A 16809-nucleotide genomic window follows, 5' to 3' on the forward strand; every position below is an offset into this window, starting at 1 on the left:
TTCTCTGTGGACTTGCCACCTTTATACATACAAGCCATTTTATTGTATATACAGATGTCAATTCACAACACTGATTGAAGCTAATATATCATATTACATACACACAATGAAATGTTTTTGCATGAACATGTACACTCTAGATTAGTAGTATTATTAGGCGGCGACGAAAAATCCCAAAAAAACCTGTTACACTGGCCCAAGCGACCCAGATTTTGTGCTTCAGAGATTTTTTCTAGTTGTATGAAATTAATAACTGCTATTTTTTTACCAAATTATTTTTGACAAAAATGCACAAATTTTTCCAAATATAAACAATATTCTTTGTTTTTTTCCTTCCAATTTTCATGCTTTCTGTGATTTTTTTTAATGGCACTTAGCCTCTTCCGGAAAAAAAATAATTTAAAAAACCCAAATAATTTCCAACCGACGGACCCTCCTTGGTAAGTCCGTCCCATCGCCCGCAGTACAGGGGTTATTTCCCGTCGCCTTGGGGGTGTTATTGTCGTCAGCGAATTGAGATGAGACCAACTTTCAATAGTTTCTGGATTTTAGATGCAATTTCTGGATTCCGCAAATGTCTGAAATAAACAAAAGGTGAAAATAAAATGATTTTATTAATTAAAAGGGCATTTCGTGATCCACAGCCTCATCCCCCACTTTTTTCAAAAAAAGTTGAGATTTTTATACCACTGGAAACCTCTGGCTATATGTTTATGTACCAAAAGTTTCTTGCAGATCAATTTGTTTAGCAATTTGAATTTCGTTCTGGTATACCAGAACGAAATTACACACAGTGGCCTATGGAGCAGTGCAATACACATAATCACGCATAACTCGCGAACGCAAAATCGGAATCAACTGAAATTTTGGGAATAAGGTTTTTTCGTGAATATCTACTGGAAAATGTCATAAAAAGAGGATACTAGGATCATTAAAATACGCCTTTAATGTGTGACATAATATTATGGCAAAGGAATCTAGGATGGCTGAAAACACCGCACAATATTTAGAAATGTAAGATAATGCTCGGTACTTGAAAATTATATCTTTCTTCATTTAGATAATGTTGATTAAAAAAAAAAAGGAAAATATTCTCATGTACCGGTACACAACATAAAAAATTTCAGCTGGATAAAAATCAACATTTTCATGTGTTACAGTCAGAACACCAGTGCTCATTGAAATCAGTTTCTCTAAAGGTAACCACTACGGCTATAAATCAGGGAGTTTGACGGCTTCTGATATTCAATATTTTCCGATCTCTGTAATTGAGTGCATGTTATGATTGTACACAGCTATAAATCAAGAGTCTGTTATTTCTTTACTTGTAAACTGAGTGCATGTTATGATTGTATACAGCTATAAATCAGATTTGTTATTTCTTTACTTCAATCTGTGTAAATTGAGCGCATGTTATGATTGTACACAGCTATAAATCACGGATCTGTTATTTCTTTACTTCAATCGGTGTAAACTGAGTGCATGTTATGATTATATTACAGTGTCGGATTATAAAATAGATACAAGAACTTTTAATGAGATACACAAACTTTGTAGTCTGTATACCTCCAAGTCAGTACTTTAGATATTGTTTTTTTTATTATTTATTATAACTCTAAATGTAATGATGATAAGTATATAAAAGTATACATTTTCAGAAAGAAAATGATGCAAGGAATTCAACTAGCATAATAGATTCCTGCAAAAAAATAACAGTTTTTTGTGAAAATCTCAAAATTTGATTTTACTTTATTGACTCGAGGAAGGGGAAGCGAGTATGAAAAAAATGCCTGTTGATCAAACTTGGAATGAACAGCATTGATGCACACATTATGGTGAGTGGCCTCATTTTCAATACTTTACATGAAAGCCTGTCACTAAACAAATCAGACTCCAAGTTTTAAGTGTTTTGGATACTATATAGATGCAATATGGGAGCACAGTGGCCGACTCATAATCAGAAGGTTGCGGGTTCGTATCCCGGCTACGTCATCATGTTGTGCCTTGTGTAAGGTACTTTATCTGCCGTATTTCCTCGAATATACGCCCCCGGGGGTGTTGCATTTTCCAAACGGGGGGGGCGTTTATTAGAGGTCATTTTTAGCACGACAATGCCAGTTAAAATCATTAGGTTAAAAGTCACACTAAAATGACCAACTATGAACTAGAAACACTGACTTTTGGTTCACTTCCAGGTTTCCAATCCAGATTTTCGCCAATTATTGCTGCTATTATTGACCATGTGAGCAACTTGGTAAGCTTACTACACAAGATAGCATGTAAATATCGGCATTTTTGAAACATCCTGGTTGAAAAAAGTGGTGGGGGTGTTTATTTGAGGGGGGCGACTATTCGAGGAAATGCCGTAGATTAGTCCTCTCCACCCAGGTGTATAAATGGGTACCGGCATTCTTAAATACTGGGAAGGTAACAGACTTCAGTGAACGGCTCTTTTCAGAGCCACTAAACCTTTTACATTAGCAGATAGGCAAGGTCTGCTTATTTTCTGTTGACAAGGGGCAGTCTTCAGTGAGGGCGGGCCTCAATAGCTTTCAAAATTTTGTATTTTACACGATTGTGATGTACATTATTAAAATAACATACCCTGCAAAAAGCAAGACTTGATGTGCTGTAGTTCTGTCAAAATCCGAGATTTTGAATAAAGCGCAGGAACCGTGTATGCGATGTTAACAACACAGTACATACATGGCGTGCAGAACAGGCATACACACATGGCGTAGCCAAGACTTTTTCAGAGGGAAGCAAGGCAAATTTCCAGGGGGCAAACTTTGACAAAATTGGTCAAAAATGCACTAAAAATTACAAAAAAGGCCTTGGGGGAGGGGAGGGAGGGGAGGGAGGGGGATACTAATCTATTTTTAAGGAAATGTTACAATAAGGCTTCAAGTTGAAAGGAATATATTTTACAATATGTTTAAATCAGTTTGCTCGCAGTGTCAAAAATGCAAATATTGAATTTTAATTTCAAAGGGAAAATGTATACCTTTAATTACAACTGGGGTTGATCACCTGTTTGCAATAGACCATAAATCAGTGCCTTACGTCGTGTGTTACTTCTCATAACATTGGTTGTATACAATATCAACTTTGATCCATTATTGGTGAAAAAGGCCATCTAATGATATACTGTCGTTATACACTCTCCAGCATGATCACCCTATTATAGGCCTATATAATATGTACTAGTATTGCAGCGCTCATCTGTCCGGCAAGTCACAACCATTATACCACGCATGCTCACGCACAGATCACTTATGATATAGTTGTTACATGCGGATCAGAGAATATGAATACCATACACAGTTTAACAGAAAAATAGTTGCTGAAGTGGAATGACTTCTTACATCAACCATAGACAGAGTATACTTATTAGCATATCTGCACTGATTTCTGCACTGAGTGTCATAGTCAGCAGCAGTGTTGTTAGTGGTACGGATGATATTAGGTGGTCAATTGTGAGCGCTACTTCAGCTGAATGTCACACCCCGCTATATGGCTTATCATAGGTAGTGTGAAGTTTTTGTATTAACTGTGAAATCTCCGCAGTGATAACTACTTGTTACCAAGTTACATGACCATTGCAGGTGAACACCAAGGGCCTGAAAACATTTCAACCAGAAATTTGCGAGAGGAATTTCCAACTATCCGTCACAACCACCACACTTTCTCTTTGCAGAACCGAAATTGCACCCACTGATATAGTGCTACGCAACTCTGTAACAAAATGTGTTGCATCTTAATGGACATGCCACCATATTGTAAAACCAGCCTGGACCCAGCACCACAGAAACATACCATGTCAAATGGAAAATGATGAGAGCAGCTTGGGACTGCTTTTCACTACCACTACACTTGGTGGTTCAATGTGAAATTTCCCCATTGGCAGTGCTATTTTACGGGACACATTAACATCTTAATGGACATGTCACTATGAAGGCAACCTGAATAAGAGAAATTTATATACCATACCAACTTGTGAAAGCAACTTGGTTTGAGTTTCAATTTCTGCTATTTTTCAGGGTATGTGTACTTAGTAGCCAAACTAATGCAAACGATCACCAAGTGTATGAACGCATGATACATGAAGAGGATGATGACATTATCAAATTGAGGTTTAAATTATTGTGATGGGACCAGTGTTGTTATGTGCAAGTGGTGAATGGAGAATGGAGAAGAATAATTTAACGGTTCTGGATATCTAGAGTTATCAGCTTGGACTAATTGTGATTATCATCATGTCTTGGTGTGGTTACTGTGCAATCTCAGCATTGATAGTACTTGTGTTTATACTACCGATGAGTGACAGTTTGTATGAGTTAGACCTTTCAAGCAAAAATCTTACCAAGCTAGAACATGGTGTTTTCAGCAATTTGACGAACTTGTCGAGGTTAGACATTTCCAATAACCATCTTACCAATATAGAGCCTGGTGCATTCAGTAGATTGCCAAACTTGGAGTATTTATTCCTATCCTATAACCATCTTACCAGGATAGAGTCTGGTGTTTTCAGTGGACTGACAAACTTGGAGGATTTATTAATATCCAATAACCATCTTACCAGGATAGAGCCTGGTGTTTTCAGTGGACTGACAAACTTGGAGGATTTATTAATATCCAATAACCATCTTACCAGGATAGAGCCTGGTGTTTTCAGTAGATTGACAAGCTTAGAGTATTTAAACCTTTACAATAACCATCTTACCAGGATAGAGCCTGGTGTTTTCAGTGGACTGACAAGCTTGGAGTATTTATCCCTATCCTATAACAATCTTACCAGGATACAGCCTGGTGTTTTCAGTGGACTGACAAGCTTGAAGTATTTACACCTTTACAATAACCATTTCACCAGAATAGAGCCTGGTGTTTTCAGTGGACTGACAAGCTTGGAGCATTTATTCCTATCCAATAACCACCTTACCAGGATAGAGCCTGGTGCTTTCAGTGGACTGACAAGCTTGGTGACTTTACGCCTATCCTATAACAATCTTACCAGGATAGAGCCCGGTGTTTTCAGTGGACTGACAAGCTTGGAGTATTTATCCCTATCCGATAACCACCTTACCAGAATAGACCCTGGTGCATTCAGTGGACTGACAAGCTTGGAGGATTTATCCCTTTTCAATAACAATCTTACCAGGATAGAGCCTGGTGTTTTCAGTGGACTGACAAGCTTGGAGTATTTATCCCTATCCGATAACCACCTTACCAAATTAGACCCTGGTGCATTCAGTGGACTGACAAGCTTGGAGGATTTATCCCTTTTCAATAATAATCTTACCAGGATAGAGCCTGGTGTTTTCAGTGGACTGACAAGCTTGGAAAGGCTCACCATTTCCTATAACAATCTTACCAGGATAGAGCCTGGTGTTTTCAGCAATTTGACAGGACTGGGGGTGTTAGACATTTTCAGTGAATTGACTAGCTTGGAGGTTTTAAACCTTTACAATAACCATATTACCAGGATAGAGCCTGGTGCATTCAGTGGACTGACAAGCTTGGAGGATTTATACCTATCCAGTAACCATCTTACCAAGATAGAGCCTGGTGTTTTCAGTGGACTGACAGGCTTGAGGTTGTTAAGAATTTCCAACAACCATCTCGACGAGATAGAGCCTGGTGTTTTCAGTGGCTTGACTAGCTTGGTGAATTTCACCCTATCCAATAACAATCTTACCAAGATAGAGCCTGGTATATTCAGTGAATTGACAAGCTTGAGGGGATTCGACCTTTCCAATAACCACCTGACAGAGTTACTATCTGGTGCATTCAGCGAAATGCCAAATTTGATTGGGTTGGACTTTTCAAATAACCTTCTTGATAAGATTGAACCTGACGTATTCAACAAAATGCCCAATTTGACTGGGTTAGATCTCTCGAATAACAGTCACACTGAGCTAGCGTTTGGTGTCAAAGAATCGCCAAATCATACAGCACCAGGTTTGTTTGGACAACTGAAAGACATGACCAACCTGGTATTGTCGCACAATAAACTTTCCAAACTGCATTCCAGTACATTCCAAAATCAAACCAAACTTGAATATCTTGCAATTAATAACAACCAATTGCAGTCCCTACCAGCAGACATTTTTCACAATCTGCAACAGTTGCAACATCTGGACATGTCCGAGAATAATTTGGCCCGCATTCCGACTGAACTGTTGCTTCAAAACGTCAACTTGGAAATACTCAACTTATATAACAATCCAATCATGTGGATTGAGCCAAATGCACTGACAGGTTTGAATGAAACAGTATATTTTATTGTAAGTGACCCTTCTACTTGTTGCTTCACATCAGCTAATTGCACATGTGATAAAGTCAAATCTCCATTCCTCACATGCGAGCGATTGTTGTCATATGATGGCCTCCGCATAGCTATATTGTTAGTTGGAACTCTTGCGTTACTTGGAAACATCTCCGTCTTTTATGCCAGATGCAAGCATAAAAGGCAAGGCAACAAAGTCCAATCCCTGCTGATCACAAACCTGTCAATATCCGATTTCTGTATGGGTATATATCTGATCATTTTAGTTTCAGCAGATATGAAGTACACACATTATTTTCCATAATTTTCAGAATATTGGAGAGCCAGTGCATTGTGCCGAATAGCCGGTGCCTTGTCTGTATTATCCAGTGAGGCATCCACTTTCTTCATAACACTGATCACTATTGACAGGTTTCTGGGGGTGAAGTACACGTTCAGTCGGTACAGAATTAGTACTAAGCTTGCCCGTATTTTGATTGCCCTGACGTGGTTTATAGCGCTAGGCATAAGTATCACATCTTTTGTATTATCACAAGTCGATTCTGATATCTATGCCGTATCAGAAATATGTGTAGGGTTACCCATATCTAGACAACCCTTGTACAGAATAAATAAACATCCGATAGAGGTACATACAGAATACAAAACACTTTCAATGACAGCCTCATATTCTGTGTATATAGGGAGTACGGCAGCCATGTACTTTTCAATTGCCATATTCACAGGCCTAAATCTGGCATGTTTTTTTGTTGTAGGTTACTGTTATCTGGCTATTTTCTTTTCTGCCAGAAAAACAGGTCAGCAGGCTGGCCGTTCTACCGAGCTAAAGGAAGAAATCAGAATGGCTATGAAAATTTTTGTCATTGTGTTCACAGATTTTTGTTGCTGGGTATCAGTAGGTACATTGTCCATCCTGGTCCAAGCTGGGGCGGTTACGGTACACCCAGTTGCCTATGCCTGGATAGCAACATTTGTCTTGCCAGTCAATTCCTGCATCAATCCATTCCTGTATACTTTGGCATCGGCCTTTGCAAGCAGCAAGATGTGTAGTAGGAAAAAAAATCAGCAAAAACATATTCCACTCCGGGCAATCAAAGGATCATAGGTAGTTCATTACTAATGAAATGTACATTTGATGACAGACCTGTTCATATAATTATATAATTCAAAAATATTTATTTCTCGATCATATGAGCATGTACTTATTGTGTACTTACTGCGTCCACTGCGTCTGGCACACTTTTCGTGGAATAACATGATCGCGACCTACCCTTGACTTAGCCAATGACGGCCATATTCCAAGCGTATGATTGGTCAATTCTCAAACAGCCACACATACTCTATAGCGTATTGTCATTGCATTGTTGTTATTATTGTTATATACTTCATTATCTGTATTAATATTTTAATTGTTATTATCATTATTATTGTCATTGTTATATATATTTCATATCTGTATTAATATTTTAATTGTTATTATCATTAATATTGTTGTTATTATTGTTATATATTTCATTATCTGTATTAATATTATAATTGTTATAATCATTACTATTGTTGTTATTATTGGTATATATTATCATAATCTTTATTAATATTATAATTGTTATTATCATTATTATTGTTGTTATTATTGTTATATATTTCATTATATGGTATTAATATTATAATTGTTATTATTATTAATATTGTTGTTATTATTGTTTTATATTTCATAATCTGTATTAATATTATAATTGTTATAATCATTACTATTAGGGATAACCATCAAAATTTCATGTTGACCCTATTGCTACAAAAGATTGTTTTCTGAGTAGAACTAATCAACAGAAGTATTTTGGTGGTTAAATGGTCAAAATCGGTCAAAAACTTTTCAATTATGAATTATCAAAGTTTCCCATTCTGACCGGTCATTGGAACGAAATAAAATGACAAGGTCCAAAAATAGCAGTTGGGAGCAAAACTGGCATAAGCATATATTTACCTTTATACATTTCTTTATTTTAACATATTTGCAAACATGAAACAAGCATATTGTGAAAGTATCAAAGGGGTTTCTTATGAAATGGCACTTAACTAGTCACTGGCATAACTTATTTTTTCAAACCAAGGCATTGAAATCATGCATTTAGAGGACATTTGCCAAAAATCATCCAAGATAGCCGATATGGCACAAAATCAAAATTGCACTAAGTAGGTGAACTTTTTTTCACAACCAAGAATTTCAATGTTATTGGGTTTCATATGACCAATTAGTAGGTGTATGTAAACAAAATCTTAAGTTTTGAAGGTCATTGACTCATTCACAACAATAGAGATTATCCTCATCATGCTCATGTGTATTCCTGTAGTATTCCTCATTCAAACCAAAGTAGCACTCAATACATTATGAGTATCTTTGTTCAAACCAATTCAATGCTTGACCTCGGAGTTACCTGCATGACTATCGCGGGCTATTTTGAAACAGTTATGGTTGCACATTCAGGTACTTCTTTTGAAAGTCCTAAACAAGGTATAGCCAGCAGCAAGTTGTAGATATTATAGGCCTAAATATAAGAAAAACGTTTAGGGTTAAGATCAGGTGAACAATACATCGAATGAGCACGAAACTTCACATTTATGTTCAGAAAGGTGTCTTCTTAACATGATTTGAAAGGAATATAAAAATTCCAAAGGGAAGCTGGTGATTTAATTTGTAACTCGAGATCTACTTGTTCAATTTTTTAACCTTTTTACAGAGGGTATGATAGAGGTATTACTGGCAACTCTGCCAAATTACAGCTCAGTAGGCCACGCTTTTCACCTGATCTTACTGATTTGAATATTTTGTGACATTCTTGAGCAGTGCTAAACTCAGCCACTGGCAATTAAAGCGCACTGTGGCGATGGACCAATTTTGACTCGCACTTACAGAAAAACAAAATAAGTTATGTTGCTGTAATTTGCAAGATAGTTACAAAATATAATTGGCAGTAACTTCCCCAAATTTTACAGAAAAATATTGAAAAATAAAAGAATGAGATCAATTTAGAAATGTATGTGCAAGCAGTGCACAGTTGAGCTCCCTGCATGTCTATGGGAGTGTTCTAATCAAGTTGATGGTTCATTGGTCATCCCTATTACTATTGTTATTATTGGTATATATTATCATAATCTGTATTAATATTATAAATGTTATAATCATTACTATTGCTGTTATTATTGGTATATATTATCATAATCTAATTAATATTATAATTGTTATTATCATTATTATTGTTATTATTGTTATATATTATCATAATCTGTATTAATATTATGATTGTTATAATTGTTATTATTGTTATATATTTCATTATCTGTATTAATATTATAATTGTTATTATCATTATTATTGTTATTATTGGTATATATTATCATAATCTGTATTACTATTATAATTGTTATTATCATTATTATTGTCATTACTGTTATATACTTCATATCTGTATTAATATTTTAATTGTTATTATCATTACTATTGTTGTTATATATTATCATTATCTGTAATAATATTTTTGTTATTATCATTACCGGTACTATTGTTGTTATTATCATTACCGGTACTATTGTTGTTATATTATCATTATCGGTATTGTTGTCAAATCTTGCATTTTGATCATTTGAAGGTACAATTGTACAGTTGATTATGCTACCAGTTTTGGCTTGTCTGATCACTCCTAGACTTCTCCGTAGTCCACTTGCCCATTTTGCATACTCTGGCTATACATAAAGCATAGAACTCTGATTTATATTGATTTGTGTGCAACTGATAGATTTTCACATCTGTATCTGATCTTTTCAGTCACCGCACTCCCTCTGTTTGTTAGCTTCCCAAGTGGACTACTGACATTGCCTTGCGGTTAAGATTTTTAACACGGGACTCTATGGAGAGTTATAGGCCAATTTCTGGCCTAACTAAAATTGGCCATGATGTAATGCATCTTTAAATGGACCTGCCTTGTGATTGGTCGCCCATATCTCGCTATGGTTTAAATCTTCCGGACCCGCGCCATTACCATTAACTACACCGTACACAACTGTCTGTGGTATTTGCGGCGCTTTTGTGTTGAGGCGAAAGTTAATCTCTCATCAAACATCTAGCACGTTTTGTACTATACCATGCTTAGTACTTGTGGTTAATGGACTGATAAACAAGTATGCTTGACAGTGTGTTTTTAGAGAGCAAAGTCCCGGGTAAAGTTGTGCTTAAAATTCAAAGTCCATAGTCGGATTTTCAGGGTTCGCTATCAATAAACTGGTAGATTCCAAAACCAGAATTGTTCAGTATTAAAGTGAGCCATTATAATTATGCAAGATAATGTTGCATTCAATTACTTTTATTGTCACTAATCATCTGATATTTTTAACTCTTTATGACCATTTTACTATTAAATACTTTAATTTTAATAAAAATCAATATAATTTTAAGTTAAACGAAATGGATTAATAAAGAATAATAATAACATATTTTTAATAAAATTAGACTGGCATAGTCTAGATCACTCCTAGCCCCACACACACAATTCTTATTGGCATGTAACTAGAGTGCTTTGAGCTCAGTACAATCAGTGACATAAACACTTTGTTGTCCTCATAACTCTACTCTTTGATTTCTTTTTTGAGTTTATGGTGCTAACCAAGGAGTTTCAGAGTCACAAGACAACAACATTACATACATTACATTACATACAAGGCATTTATAGGGCGCCATTTCATAAAGACCATGGTGCCAAGATGGAACACAAAATATTTGAAAGGCAAAATAAAACAGCAAACTGAAACAAAGCCACCAGATTATTGTGGGAACAGGAAGGTTTTGAGACCTTTCTTGAAACTTGGCAGAGAAACAGCAGTATGGAGTTCAGATGGAAGTGAGTTCCAGAGTGCAGGTGCGGTGAGAGAAAAACTCTTGTCGAAAGCTGATTGCAGGCCTTTAGGGTTGAATTTTGGTACAGAGAGACGTGTAGTGTCTGTTGCAGAACATGGTAGTGCAAATGTTCTTTTGCCTAAACATTACTAAATGAAATAGCACTCATCTGATTACATGGTTTTAAAATACTGTTTTTGTAAAATCCAAAATAAGTCATAAGTAGTGTATGAAGATATGTAAGTCAACGCGCGAGTCACTATTACTGCACCCAATGAATGATACACTCCTGACGGCATGAGAACGCAGCTAAACTATACTTTGTTTCATCTTGAGTTTGGTAGAGACATAGGTGCGTATTTCGCAGGTAGCAGTACCACATCACATGTACTAACCCCATCTTGCAGTGCGTATTACACACATATATACAGCCATTTGTAGGCACACTTGCGGCGCAACCACACAAAAGCATTGACGTCACTACCAAGCTTGAGGTGGCATAGCGTCATTGGGGCGTGTGCCCCTCCAGCGATCTGAAAATTTAGAAAATCCCATAGGAAAAGTGCCGAAAAATGGCTTGTGCCCCCCAAATCAGGCCCATTACTCATAATCATGGTCGGTGCCACCAATTAGCCTTTTCGAAGTAAGGCGTACCGTACACAATATAGGAGGGCAGTATTCAATATGGGTAAAACCGGCCAAATTCAAAAGCTGGTGCTTTTTGACTGGTGCTTGGTCTCTTCTTTTGGTTGGCTGGCTCTCAACCTCAAGCGAGTTTTGATTATAAGAGGGCTGAAACTCCCCAAGGCAGGTGGTAATCAACTGATTATCCCACTGGTGAAAGCACAAGACAATTTCCATCTGTAGTCTTTGTGTATATTGAACCTAACACTACGGCAAGGACATACACCAGGGTTATTCTCAATGTTGACTGCCGATACTTACTCTTGAAGGGCACCTGGATTTTCCTGCATTTGTTCTAATATCATACGCATGGCTGGGTCTTGCATTATTTGTTGGATTTCTGGGTTAGCCATAGCTTGTCGTTTGACCTCCTCTGGATCCGATCTGTTCATTCTCTGCGCCATCATACATGAAGTCACACCTTCTTTTGCTTCCTAAAGAGCATAAAAAAAATAAAATAAAAGAGTGATTTTAAAGAAAAAATTATGAAGACAAAAATTTTTCTGATTCTTGCACCCGTTGTACATAAGCTAGCTGTCCACTAATTGTACCACTCACTTGGACAGTAGCTTCATTTGTCGGAAGGCTATTCTGAAAACCTAATAATAATAACATTGGATGGATTATTTCTTTACTTTTAAAAATGCACACATTAATTGGTTCTGCTATAGGGTTTTTAGTATTATCCTTGACTTTGTTTTGCCCAATATTTTAAACCTCCTAGCTCAAAAAAAAAAAGAAAAAAAAAAAGAAGAAAACACCATCTGGTTGAACCAAGATATCTCAAGGTCAAGGTCACTGTAAGTGAGGATTACAGAGCACCTTATTCTCCCTACTGCCACCTACATAGACAAATCTACGATATTGGGTTAAATTGAACCTAACCAAGCTCCAAGTATTTGAGATGAGATATTTTCGACTTATGGATATGGATAATGAGTAGCTTAATGTAACAAAGACGATTTACTGAAGAAGTATCCCAAACCAGATGAAATGGTTGTTAATTTTGTCTGTATGCCCGAACATCATCTCTCTCTCCCCCTTACCAGAACAAGTTCACTATCCTTATAAATATTTTTCACCCTGATGTGGCAGTGACGTCAACGGGTTGAGGCAGCTGTTTCGCGCTCGCATCAATGCAGCGTCTTTAAGCATGTGTGTGTACACCTGTGCTTTGAGCGTCCGCTAGCTACTTGAAGCTTCACCTAATGAAATTTGCACTGACGTCATAGCCACATCAGGGTGGAAAATTGTATAAATAGACATAGTACAATACAACATAAGGATAGGGCTACACTGTACTGTACATCAGGCACATGGAAGACTGGAGTGGTGGCAGATAAATCTTAAAAGAACGAAGGGTCCTGTGCGTCTAAGACACAGTCACACAACATGGTAAGACAGGGTCACGCCATCCAATTAACATATCAATAGTCGACCAACACATAAAAGACTGATCCCAGAAACCAGCCAAATGTATTATGGGGTTTTATAAATCTCGAAATCCAACTTACGGAATTATTTTCATCCAACTCGTGAGCTTTTTCAAATGCTGTCATGGCTTCTGTGTACTTCTTCATTCCCTTCAGTATAGTACCTCTCCGTAGATAACCTTTGACTGTAATGCAAATTAAAGCAAGGTTTAGTGATTTAAACTGAAACAATAACTGAACCTTCTCTGACAAACCAGGAACAAGTCGTATTTTTTACATGTCATGATTTGAATAAAAATATAAGTACTAGGCAGTCAGCTTTAAAAAGATAACAAAATTATATAAATAGCATCAATACTTTTCAAGACATGGATAATTTTGTAAATGATACCTTGATATTTTTGCCAAATTGCTATTCTGAGTAATGGGCCAATTAGTTTGCTGCCTTACACAGGATTGAATAGGGATTATCATTATTTATAATTATTAAATAAACCTCTTATTAATAAGATATTTCAAGGATTTGAAAATCCACTAAGTCCCACAGTCAAATACCATGAAATAAAGAATTCCAAACTTTGATTTTTTTTATCTGAATGTCATCTTTAAGGCCCCTAATTCCAAAACATGTCTGGTGGCTTGTTCCAGCTTTTGTTGGAGCTGGTCACATCAGCCCTCGATAACCCACGGCACCAACGGCACCGCCACTGCCGTAATGCCTCAAAATATGTCCTTTACCGATGGCAGTCACTTGCCGTGCCCTCTAATGAAGTTGCCGTCAGTGCCCCAGCCCTGCCCCTTCATTATAAATCATTAACATTAACAAGTACTGGTTAAAACCCTGAAAAATTGTGGAAAATTAAATCGAAAATCTTGAACACGATCGCTATTTTGAGCATCGTAACCCAGCTATCAATCACAGTATACACAATAGTTTGTTGTGAATTAATATTCATTAATCATTACCCCTATGTAAGCTTACATATTCAGCCAATCACATCGGCTTTTATAATTATCTGGTTGCTAGAAATCTGACTTCATTTTTCCCTATGGTTACCTTTGCACCTTCAAACTGTCTCAACAGTTAGGTCTTAGTAATGTAATAGGAAACTTTCTTTTTTGAAAGCACCATGTCAACAATGCCTAGAAATGTTGGTTTTTACCGTTAAAATTGTAACATTTACACCAATAAATCTGCAAAGAGACACCTGTTCAACAATAGAGGTAGTCATTGTGATGTCAACGCCGCCATCTTGTGGGTACGGAGTGCCTTGTTGCTAAGATCACCGTGTTGAAGCTTGACTGAAGAGGTGTGTCACGTGCTGCGACTTCCGCGTAATCGGGAGCATAATGTCTAACGCATGACATGCTGAACGGCAGTACCCACAAGATGGCGGATTCCGCGGAAAAGACTGATGGCCTCTATAGGCTATAGAGGCCGTCAGCCTTTCGCCATATTGTGGGTACAAATGATCTGTGTTTTCATGCGTCGGACACTACGCGCAGGGCAGAGCTTGTCACGCAGCTGGTATCATGCATCAATGCGGCGATTTTGCTGTTCACATATGGAGATCGAAAGACCATCGCAGCGTGTACCCACAAGATGGCGGCATATGACGTCACGCTGACAGCCTCTATTATAAGAAATTATGACATATCACTTAAAAAAGCGCAGTGATTTATAGTGCACTACGCACAGGCACAACGCCTAGACGTTGATCCACAAGCCTCAGCACACTTTACACTTACTAAATGTAGGGTCTAGTTCAATGCACTTGTCACAATCCTTGAGACCCAGAGCAAGTTCCGCTAATTTGGTGTAGCATGCGGCTCGGTTACTGTAGATTTTGGCATCATCAGGGTTGCGTTTAATTGCTTCTGTGTAGTGTTTAATAGCAGACGGGAAGTCACCTGAAAAAGACAACAAGAATTAGTTGGGCAGTTAACCCCATGAGAACTACCTGCCGATTGGCCAAAATGAATATTGTGTTCAATTTTGAACCAATCAAGGAGGATATTAATAAAATCATCTGCAAAATACAAGTTTGACCATAAATAGTTTAAAGTCTAGTCATAATTGGCAATTGAAATGAGCATTTCAACCAATCAGAAATGCTGTTAGATGACCAGTAGTGTCCAGGGGTTAAGGTGGTATTTGAGGCATTTTGGTAGAGCTATAAAGCATGTTTTAAACAGATTACACCAGTGTAATTGAGTAGAGCAAATATGCTTTTTGTTTGAAGTAAATCGGACATACGGTTTTCAAAATATATCAATTTTTACGCTCTTTGTATCGTATTATTTTTTATCAATAATCAATCAAGTTAAGGGGTACTACACCCCTCGATAAATTTATGTCTATTTTTGCATTTTCTCAAAACTAATAACACAGTGGTAACAAAAGTTATGTATATATATAGGGGCAAGGAATCCAATTACTACACTGGAATTTCAGTAACCCAAGACAAGCGGTTTGTTATTTATGATCAGAAATAAGGTACCGCTAGGATGTACCTTGTTTCCTATCATATATACTGAACCGCTTGTCTTGAGTCACTGAAATTTCAGTGTAGTAATTGGATTTCTTGCCCTATAATATACATAACTTTTGTTACCAGTGTGTAATTATTTTTGAGAAAAATGCAAAAATAGTCACAAATTTACCACATGGGTGTAGTACCCCCTTAATGAGCTAAAATGACTGTAAAGGCTCATTAATATGTAATTTCTTGCCAATATTTTGCTAAAAATCCATGCATAAATATTCACGGTACTTTAATTTTGCATACTTTTGCCTTGAAACAATATGAAATACAAAAATGATAATAAAAATCACAAAATGCAGCCTTTTAATTATGTGATGCAGACGGCGATAAGATTATCCAATGTATATCTCACCTGTTTTGAAGCATTCATTTCCACTGTTCTTTTCCTCTTGAGCCTTGTCAGGATCAATGTATGCTAATCTCTCCTGTTCTTTTTGTGCTTTCTCTGCCTACAGATGTAAAGTTTCAGAAAACATTAGCTCAGCTTAGATTATACCGTAAAAACTCTATAGTTAGCATATGTGATCGAGCACTTTTGAAAACATGAAATTGTACCATAGTCCGGCGCTTTACCAACTGAGCTAATGGAGTTGAGACACTACCAACTGAGCTAATGGAGTTGAGACACTACCAACTGAGCTAATGGGGTTGAGACACAACTTTGCAGGTTTTCTTGTTCGTATATAACTGTGTGTATTGATGATTTGCTCAAAACCCTTTACACTTTTGTGGATGGGGCTCTTCATGTTTGCATGTTTTAAAAGTGCTCGATAGTAAGCACATAATGCTAACTATCAAGTTTTTGTATTATAGTAATTTGTTGGAATAACCTTTACTTTTATAGAGGTAGTATTATTAATTGAGAGGGTTGATTAAGTCTTTAATATGCAGTAATTCTATTGTATTGCTATGAAGGAATTAGGTCCCTATTTCAACCAATGGCTAAGGCCCAATGTCCTTTAATGTTGTCTA

General features: G+C 36.8%; 1 protein-coding gene across 1 annotated transcript in view; it reads right to left on the reverse strand.

Moving 5' to 3' along the window:
- Positions 1–339: 339 nt before the first annotated feature.
- The window catches only part of LOC140153599 (stress-induced-phosphoprotein 1-like), a 39111-nt gene continuing 22641 nt past the window's right edge, over positions 340–16809 (reverse strand). The window contains exons 9-13 of the mRNA XM_072176381.1: positions 16190–16286; positions 15041–15202; positions 13373–13476; positions 12120–12292; positions 340–578 (exon numbers count right to left, since the gene is read on the reverse strand). Of these exons, the coding sequence (XP_072032482.1) occupies positions 506–578; positions 12120–12292; positions 13373–13476; positions 15041–15202; positions 16190–16286 (609 nt within the window). The 3' untranslated portion in view covers positions 340–505. The remainder of the gene's footprint in view (positions 579–12119; positions 12293–13372; positions 13477–15040; positions 15203–16189; positions 16287–16809) is intronic.

Source organism: Amphiura filiformis, chromosome 5 (genome assembly GCF_039555335.1).
Source record: "Amphiura filiformis chromosome 5, Afil_fr2py, whole genome shotgun sequence".
NCBI lineage: Eukaryota > Metazoa > Echinodermata > Ophiuroidea > Amphilepidida > Amphiuridae > Amphiura > Amphiura filiformis.